Source organism: Peromyscus maniculatus, chromosome 2, assembly GCF_049852395.1.
Source record: "Peromyscus maniculatus bairdii isolate BWxNUB_F1_BW_parent chromosome 2, HU_Pman_BW_mat_3.1, whole genome shotgun sequence".
NCBI lineage: Eukaryota > Metazoa > Chordata > Mammalia > Rodentia > Cricetidae > Peromyscus > Peromyscus maniculatus.
Window position 1 is genome coordinate 20,625,482 of NC_134853.1, and position 10,267 is coordinate 20,635,748.

Below are 10,267 nucleotides of genomic sequence, written 5' to 3' on the forward strand. Positions count from 1 at the left end.
TAACAATGTAATGCAATTTTCTGGTCCTTTAATATTATTATTACCAACTATTAGGATATAAAGAAATGAAAGTTAGTAGTTAGACATTACAATAGAACTTGTAGTCATATTAGATATGTTTTAAAAATTGAGCAGATATATTTTAGACAGGTCATCTTCAAACCCTTCAGAGATCTACAGAATATGGCATTTAAAATGTTTTAATAACTTAGAAATTTTTCTTTTTTGAGACATGTAGGCTCCTGGCAGTACCAATCTACTTCAGAGAAAATATGGGCATTGAAGAAACTGCATATGGAGTTAACTTTCATTGTGGCAAAAGTTAGCCACTGAACAACAAAGTATCCTTGAATCAACAGGACAAAATGGACAAACAGGACACAAAACAAATGACTACTGATTGTTGCCAAAACAAGTGTGGTTATGGCTTTATCAAAAAGGCATCTTCTGAGGCCAGGACAATATGGCACCATCCATGAAGTGGACTTTGCAACCTGGAAAAGGTACAGTGCCCTTTTCTTCGAAGGCAGCTGAACAGGCAGTGGGCCGATGGCTTCTGTTGTGCAATGGAACAGCAACTGAAAGCTCACGCCTCTCAATAGTAGACTGGCATTTAATAGAGGGATGTGGAGAAGAAGGGGATGCTGAGATGAAGCCATATATACACAGCCAAGAAGAATGGACAGCTGAATTCAAAAACTGTCAATAATTTCCAGAATTTAAAATCCTGAATCATGACATGACACTAGTGGAATTCATGTGTTTCTGGTACATGGACTGCTCTCATCCAATGTGAGGTTGAACTGTTGACCTTGTGTGCAACCTACTTCACAAATGAGTCTGTCAGATACGATAAGCCTATAGGCTGAAGATGATGCCCCAACACTGCGAAGAAACCTCAGGTGACTGTCCAGGCAGCTGACTGTTTCTGTCAACTCACAAATTTTTTGGAAGTTGCTTGCATGCACTTCTTGTTTTTATTTTTGTTAGCTAATATTATTTCCTTCTTGGGTCTCTGAGGGAGTTGAAGATTAGTTAGTTATAGTTGAAGATTAATTAGGATAGAAAGTGATTTAGATACATTTTGGACTTACCAAAATAGGATAGATAAGGGAATTATTTTCTCTGATTTGTCAAATACAAATGTACTAGACATTGTTTAGGTATTTGTTACTTGTATATATTGTATATAGTTATTGTACTTTTGTATATAGTTTTTCTTTTGTTAGTTATAACCTTTTGCCTTTTTTCTTTTTATTAAAATAGAAAAGGGGGAATATGGTGGTATTTTATTTGTACTGAGAAGTGACTTTCATTGTATGTTCATAAATAAAGTTGCCTGGGGGTCAGAGCTATTAGAGCCATAGCAAGAGCGTGGTGGTGGTGGTGGTGGTGGTGGTGGCACACGCCTTTAATCCCAGCACTTGGTAGAAGAGCTAGGTAGATCTCTGTGTGTTCAGGGATACAGCCAGCATTGGAGATAGATGCCTTTAAGACCTGGAAGGTGGTACTTACAGGCAGTGACGAGGCAGTCATGTGTTTGGGTTTACAACCAATGAGAAGGCAGAACAGAAGACTATTTAAAGACAGACACACAGGAAGTAGTTCTCTTTCAGGAAGTTAGGAACACTACAGGAGGTAAGATTTTAGCTCTGAGCTCTGACCTCTTGGCTTTCTCTTTTACATTGGTTCTGTGTTTTTTTTTATTTTAATAAGGTATTTGGTTACATCTACAATATCCTGCATTCATTGAATAAATAAATTGATAGTTATGTGAATGATTCTTTTTATGTGAATAGAAATTTAATATTCAATGTGGCAATTAACTTACTTGGTATAATTCCTGTATGTTTTATAAAATTTAATTTCCCAAATGAAATAAGATTATGATGGGATGAATACATAGATAAAAATAGATATATAAAAATTTTCTATACATAGTTTGCAAGAAAGAAAAATTTAAGGTGTCCTAAACATTGTGTGTAATAAATTATATTCAAGAAAGTAAACAAATTTGTGTCTCTTTGAACTGAAAATCTCTCAGCCTATTTAACAACACCTCCAAAAAGTTAAACCATGAAAAATAAATGTAACTGGGAAGCAATCCATGTATTATCAACAAAAAATGAGAGAAATTCTGTCCTCAGTCTACCCACTGTGGCCACTAATCAGTTCAAAATTATAAAACAGGCAGTTCCTAAATGATGAAATATGAATGGTTGAAAAATAGAAGATGCTTAGCCTCACTAACATGGGAGGAGATAGAAGTAAAAATTAGTCATAATGGATTTAATCTGTGACTTGTCTATTGAGATGGCTCAATGACAAAAATTTTGGAGTCTGTTCAAATTTTGAATATCATATTGAACAGTGGAAGATATTAAGTTATTGGTGTTACAGGTATGGAAAGTCAGTAAATATGAAGTCATTTACACTATGATCCAGAAATCCCATACCTTAGCACACACTCAGTTAAACTTTTCTCAAATGTAAACATTCAAAATGTTATACATGAACTCACTGAAGCTTTGTTTGTATAGCAAACACAGAATGGACCCAATTAATCACCAGTTAGGAGATAGATAAAAGATACTCATTTTCTATGGTAGAATCAGGATTGAGTTGTCAAAAAGCAGACTTGTAGACTAATATAGGAGAAAGATGCACCTAGACTAAATCAACCAATCTCAAACAAGTGATTCTCAACAAAGTTATCAATGATACAAACAGCCTTTTTCAAATGCTGAAAAAATATAATGTTTATATGTAGAAGATTTAAGCCAGACACTTTCTCTCTCATCTTGTAAAAAAACTAACTCAAAACAAATAATGGCATTAATATAGGACCCAAACTACTAAAATTATTAGCAAAAACTGAGTGGACAAATCAGTTTATAAGTCAAATTAATAATATTCTAAATATAAAGCACAATAAATAAAACAAAGCTCTGACAAATGCCATTACATCAAATTATAAAAGCTTCTAAATTGAAAAAGTAACATTCAAGAATTATAAGACAATCCACAATAAAAGGAAAATTTACCAACTGTTCATCAGACATTGTGTTAAAAATACAGGACATATAAAAAATAAAAAGATTTGAAATTTTCTGGTTAACAAGTCATCTATCATATGAAAAGACAATTCACGTGATCAGTACAAGTAACTGATTCCTTTATGAGAAAATGTTCAATATCTTTAGTCATCATAGAGAAGATAACCAAAACTGTAATTTTAATGGCCTCTTACACACTCTTGAAGAGGATACTTATTGCAGCTACTGTGGATAGCAGAAAGTTCACCAAAATATTAAAAATAGAACTGCCATATCATATCACCATCCCATTCCTGAATGGATATCAGAAGGAAGTGAACTTGACATACAAAATAGACTTGTTCAGGCATTGATTGCAGAGCTACTCACAGTTCTCAACATATGAAATCAGCTGTGGTGTCTAGTGAATGCATACAGAGAGAGGAGCACGAGGTGGAGACAAGAGCACACAGAGATAAAGACAGAGAAACAGATGAGACATGGACAGGAGAGTGGAGCAGGGAAAAGAGAGTGGAAGGTGAGGGGATAGGATGAATGTATGAAATATGAATGAATAAAATTACAGTGGAGCTCACTGACTAGAATTAACATTTACTAAGAAATATAATACAGTCTTGTCATCTACATCTTTTAATAATATATATGAATGACAAAAACCTTTAATTTATTGGGAAAATTTTTATAATCATAAAATAAAATATTTCAAGAAATTATAAGTTTTGGGAAATTTTTGCAGTTATTTCAAGCATAAAATCTACAGAAGCATTACAACTAGTTAGGCAAGATGAAGTGTTTCTTATTTTAATGATATTTGAAAAGATATTATTTGAAAGTCATAGGGAGATTCAATATTCTCCCTTAATATTTTAAGTTTTATAGTTTTGCAATGTAAATGAAATATAGTAAATTACTCTTATCTACACTTTTTAAAATGTATTTATTTTTATTTTATGTGTGTTGGTGTTTTGGCATGGGTGTCTGGTCCACTGGAACAGGAGTTACTGACAATTGTGAGCTACCATGTGGGTGCTGGGAATTGAACCCAGGTCCTCTAAAAGAGCAGTCAGTACTCTTAACAACTGAGCCATTTTTCCAGCCCCCCAAACTTTTTAAAGGGAGTTTTATACACCTAATCCTAAATTTTTTGAATATCAAAGTAGGCAGTGTGAACAAAGTAGCAATATTGTATACAGAGAAGGCTCTAACACTGTTTATCTCTTATATGGAAAACTTCAGAAAGACTTTAAATGTTCATGAAAGTGAAGCACATCAGAAAAATTATTGCCATAGATAGCTAATACTATCATGGAATGAACTGTAAGAAAAACAATGCAAGATAAAAATGAGAAAGCATTTTACTAATTTTGCTATTCCTAGGGACACAAAAGAGAAAGATATGATATTTTCATGGACAAGTCTATGGATAATGAAGGGAACTAAAATCAAATGACTGGGTGTGTTTAGTTCTGGATGGGTGAAAGGGTTTGGTCAGAAGTACTGGAATATACCAAAAACCTCAAATATGTGATACATTTTTAATTAGGAATATGAATTATTTAATTACCATTTAACAGAAAATGCCTCAAAATGCTGAGGTCTCCTGGAAAATAAAATCTGGAAGTACAGATAATCTTGCTTTTCTTTGAAATTTAAAAAAGAAACTCAAGGTATTATACAAGAGGCATAACACAAAGAAAACTAAATTTTGCATACTCTGTTTAAATGGTTATGTGTAGAAGTTTTATAGTGGCCATATAATGTGGAATCTGTGGATTTATATTACAAAACACTAAACAGGAACACTTATTTTCCCCATAAGTTCTGAATATTCATTTTTTATGTTGCCAGAAGTTTTCAGTAAATGGAGTTACCTGCTATGTTGACTAGGAGTGATGATCCCATGTATGCATAAAATACTTGAAGAATGGCTTCTACAATCTGCGAGGCATCAGGAAGGTCAGCATCCAAAGCATTCTCAAACCTGGACACATTTTCTCTTTTCCCAATCACTAACAGCACAATCCCAGTTAGAATAATGAGACAAAGTACACCCATCTTTATCAAACTGCTGATAGTATTAAACCAAAACACTGTAGTCACCCCTTGAGCATTAAGAATTCCAAGTGACCACAAAACAGCCAAAGCCAGACATTTCTTTGGTAGCTCTGGGGCCAGGCACCCAACATAGAAAGGCTGGATTAGATAACCTGCTATTAGTAAGCTTTGAGCACCCAGGCCTAGGGAATAAGCAAAAAGTTTAATCCAAAGACTAAGAAATGCAACAGAAGATCCAAGAGATCTTTTCATGAAGTAATAAGGTGCTGCACTCACAGGGAAGGTTGTCCCCAGCTCTGCAAGACAGAGAGCATTTATCATGCTCAGCACAGCACAAACTACCCAAATACTCAGAGAAACAGGGATGTTCAGTGAGGAGTATTCCAATGCCCCTTTAGGAGAAACAAAAATCCCTGCCCCTATGACAGCACTAAATAGAAACATGTTTCCATGGAAGAATCCTATTGCCCTCAAGAGTTGCATGGTTTTGCCTTTTTTTGTATTGAAATCTTGAGAAATTAATATTAAATCTCACAGAAGTGGTTCTTCTTATATTCCTCCCATCAACTCTTTCAGAGCTATCTCAAATAGGACACTCTCAAAATGTGCAACCTTATCCTTACACAAGATTTTTTATTTTTGAGCTTAACATGAATTTGCAAATAATTAGCTTGTGCATTATCCTAGGATTTTATCAATTCTTCCTAAGACCACAGTTAAGACATGCCATATGTTAATATTTTTTAAAGTTAGGGAATCCTAACTAAGACAGTTATTTTGAGCAGATTTACAATAAATTATTAACTCTATTTATATAAAATAAACTAATGTTATTTATCCACACTAAGATTTTGAGCCTATCCAAGGAATCCAGTTGAAGAGAGGGAAGAGGGTTTATATGAGCAAGTTGGGGGGCGGGGGCCAAGATCATGATGGGGAAATCTACAGAGACAACTGAACCAAGCTCATAGGAACTCACAAATTTTAAAATGACAGCTGTGGAACATGCATGAAACCAGACTAAGCCCTCTGCATATGGGAGACAGTTGTGTAGCTGGGTCTGTTTGAGGGGACCCTGACAGTGGAATCAGGATTTATCCCTGGTGCATGAGCTGGCTTTCTGGATCCCATTACCTATGGTTGGACACCTTGCTTACCCTTGATGCAATGAGGAGGGGCTTGGTTCTGCCTCAACTAAATGTACCAGGCTTTTCTGTATCCCTATGGGAAGACTTAGCCTTTTGGATGTGGGGATAGGGAGGACAGGGGATGAGAGAAAGAGGGGGGATCAGGAAGAGGGAAGAGAAGAGTATCTGTGGTTGGTATGTAAAATGAATAAAACAATTTTTTAAATAAAAAAAAAATTTGGGCCTTAAAGCTATGATTTTTTAAGGAGAGCTCTTTTAGTACCAGAATAAACTTTAAATCATAAACACAGTCCATGGAGAAACTGGAGCCTCATTTTCTTGATGCTTTTATAGTGTACTCTTATATATCCTAAATCAATTTTACAGTTTACTTTAGCACAAAGAATATAATCATAGGGGAGAAAAGCAAAAAGGGTTTTTATAAGGAAAATGTGTGCAATTAATTTTTATTATTGTTTCCATTATGACTGTTTCTTCATGTGGTTAAAGCTTAACAAAGTTAGCAATGAAGTGACTAGACACACATCTTTTAGTCAGGTTTTTGTTAACATGAATACACTTATAACTTTACATACATTAATACATTTAACCACTACACATACTATGTATGTCTCATCCTCTATAAACACTTTACAACATATTTATACATTCTGTGACTTAGTTTAAGGTTTTAGCTTTTGTCCCCATTGTTATTTATATAATCAATCCTATCTAAAACAATTTAAATCTTTTATTAGAGATATAACCTTAAATTTATATCTTTTATAACATTTTGTTGTCTCACTGATCTTGAGAGAGTAAGTTGACATCTCATCAAGAACTTTAGAGACATCACTAAGCACAAATGAGAAAAAAAATTTCATAAATAAGAACCAAGATCAGAAAGTGTAGAACAGGAGTTCAATTTGTAAATATCTGTGAGAAATCAACTAACAAACTTTAGTACCTTTGGACAAGACATCTTAACCAAAATTACCCTAAAATCATGAAAAAGTAACACTAACAAACAAACTTACCATTTGTTTTAAGAAATTTTTCCTAAGGAATGTTTTATGCAAAATGTATTTTCCTTGAATCCTTTACCCAGTATATATAACAGCTTTCCCATGGCTGCACAGGTGGACCACTTCTTTTCCAGTTTTTCTAATCTGTATATCCTAGTTTCTCCAGAAAACCTTGAGGTCTATGCAACTGGGATCAAATTGCCTATAAGTGGGAACAATAACTGGATACAAATGTGAAGGTTCAATGACCATCTCTATCTCCTCCTCTGCTGAAGGAATATTAACATTTTAGAGCCCAGCTGTGATTCTTTTAATCAGGAGGAACTGGAGTTATGACAAAGATGACTATTTAGCTTTAAAGATATTGTATAACATCATCTTAACAAAAGAAGGTTGATAATATTACCTATGAACATACTGTTAAACTTTTAAGCCCTGTAAGTGTCTGGATAAACCTTATAAAAATACAAATCAAACTTTATGACTTATACAGTATGTGGAATTATTTTTCATTATTATCATTACATTCAAGTTTATAGCAGCTACAGAATTTATCTGACTATAATGCTGGAGTAATTATTGAGAGATTTTAGACTAAGGATTCCTTTTTATGTAAGATCATCCCATTAGCTGTTATTTTTATAGACACCTTTATATAATGAGATTAATAATATTAATCTCTATTGAAAAGAGTTTACTTCTTATCTGTTCTCTAGTGCACAATGCCTTTTTCCTGGCTGGACCTAGTGCCCTATGTTGTCAATTTTTTTTGTCAGGATTATTGACTCCCCAAATAATGACATGGAGACTTACTATTAACTAAGAAAACTCAGCTGATATCTTAAGCTTGTTTCTAACTAGTTCATATAACTTAAATTAACCCATTTCCATTAATTTTCTTTCTGCCTCTTGGCTTTATTACCTTATCTTCATAGTACACATCCTGCTTACTCTGTGTCTCCTGTGGTCTCCCATTCTTCCAGTATCCTTTCTACTCAGAAATCCTGCCTAGATGTTTCCCATACAGCTTTTTATTAAATCAATCAGAGTAACACATCTTCAGAGTATACAAAGAGATTATTTCACAATATTTCCCCCTTTGTCTAAATTAAAAGGAAAGGTTTTAACTCGAATAGAGTAAAATTATGTAAAATAATAACAATTATTAGGTATTGTCTAAATAGAAAGGAAAGGTATTAACTTTAACAAATGAAACTATATAAAATAAGAACTATTACCAAGTAAGAATTACATTCAGAATGTCCAGTCCATTTGTATTTAGTAAATTTGGAGAAAATACTCTTATCTATCTTATCTTGATGGATTTAAAGTTTTATAACTAAACCATTTTCTATTATAACTTGTATTACCATCTTAAAACTATTTTTTAGACCTCAAAACATTTTTAGATAAACAATTTAAGCTTTTATGTCTCTCAACCTTATAAACTTTACTTTTTGTAAAGTTTACTTCTATGTAAGTTTTTTCTGAACTTGGTAACAATGAAAACTGTAAAACTATAACCATCTAGTAGTCTTCAGTCTCCATCAGAGACCCAAGAAGAATAAAATATTACTTGAGTAAACAGGAAGTATAGAGTAAACAACTTCCAAAACTATAGAAACTACAGTCCTAGACCATCTGACAGACTTTTCTGTGAAGCAGGAAATTTTTGAAGGACTGTCCTATCCTGTCTTGGCTGTAGCTGAAGTTTTCCCAGTCCTGCTGGGCTCCAAGTAAACACACACAGGCTAATATTACTTGAAACTGCTCAGCCATTAGCTCAGGCATACCATTGACTAGCTTTTACACTTAAATTAACCCATAATTCTTACTTATGTTTGTTTAGCCATGCAGGTTGGTACCTTTTCTCAGTTCTGTCTTCCCATTTTGTCTGGCTGGTGACTCCTGAGTCAGCCTTCCTGTTTCCAGAATTCTCTTCTCTGCTTGTCCCACCTATACTTTCTGCCTGGCTACTGGCCAATCAACATTTTATTTATTAACCAATCAGAGCAACATATTCACAGCATACAGAGCAATGTCCATGGCACTTGGCAAAGTTTGGCAGTAGCTTTATTTTGTGTTCTCTTTGTCCAGTTTGAACAGCATAGTATCAGCAGTCAAGGCAAGGGCATTTTCTTTGCCCAGTGACTAACTTTGCAACAAAGGAGGCAAACTTCTTATGGAGGCTTTTTGATGCCCACCATCTTCCCTGAAATAGATTGTTGCTGCCAGGAGCAAACATGTCTCATTGCCATAAAAAGCTTTATGTTATTAAAATAGTTCAAATGTCATATTCTTTAGGTGTTTGAAGACAATCTATTTAAAATATAAGTCTATTTGAGCTTGAAAGCATACCTAACATGACTATAAGATTGATTGTTATAGACAACTATTAACCTTTATTTCTTTAATATCCTAAATAGCTTTTGAAGACTAAAACTTTACATAACCTTTTAAAATTTAGGTATAATGCCCTAAACAAGTGTGTGTGTGTGTGTGTATGTATATAACAACAAAATAACCTTAATTTTGTATCAATAAACAACAATCCATACCAATGTAAAATATTTGAGACTAGTAGTTGTTTAAAAGTAGACTCAACAATCCACCCTTTTATTCCATCATTTCTATACTATATCCCCTTTTATTCACCTTCAGAAAGAGACCCTGATTATAAGCTCCTTTGTTTAGATTTCTCTCTGACCATGACCAGTAGCAATTTGTAACCAAACCCCTAAGTAATGACAAGCATCCACTGAACCACCAAAAACCATCTACCCCACCTCTTGGGGATGTTGGTGTCACATTTTCTAGACTGCTTCCTATTGTCTGGGGGCAATGATATCTTTAGGGAATCCTGAGAATATTAAGATAATGGTCAAGTCCTGGGGGAGATAGCTGTTGCCCAGTCTAGATGTGATGGGATAATGCAAGTGAAGTCCTGGCTAGAATAGTCTGTTTGAGCAGATAAAAGGCATCTGTCAACTTTATAAGTCCATTT

At 34.1% G+C, this 10,267-nt stretch overlaps 1 protein-coding gene and 1 long non-coding RNA gene across 2 annotated transcripts in view; both read right to left on the minus strand.

Moving 5' to 3' along the window:
- The window catches only part of LOC102910947 (solute carrier family 7 member 12-like), a 32,315-nt gene extending 26,316 nt beyond the window's left edge, over positions 1–5,999 (minus strand). The window contains exon 1 of the mRNA XM_006994721.4: positions 4,928–5,999. Within this exon, the coding sequence (XP_006994783.1) occupies positions 4,928–5,594 (667 nt within the window). The 5' untranslated portion in view covers positions 5,595–5,999. The remainder of the gene's footprint in view (positions 1–4,927) is intronic.
- A 1,275-nt stretch (positions 6,000–7,274) lies between these two features.
- LOC143271802 (uncharacterized) lies at positions 7,275–9,473 on the minus strand. Its single transcript, XR_013048969.1, has 2 exons — positions 9,129–9,473; positions 7,275–7,465 (listed from the first exon to the last, which is right to left on the minus strand). It is a non-coding gene; the product is annotated as an uncharacterized LOC143271802 (long non-coding RNA).
- Positions 9,474–10,267: the final 794 nt, after the last annotated feature.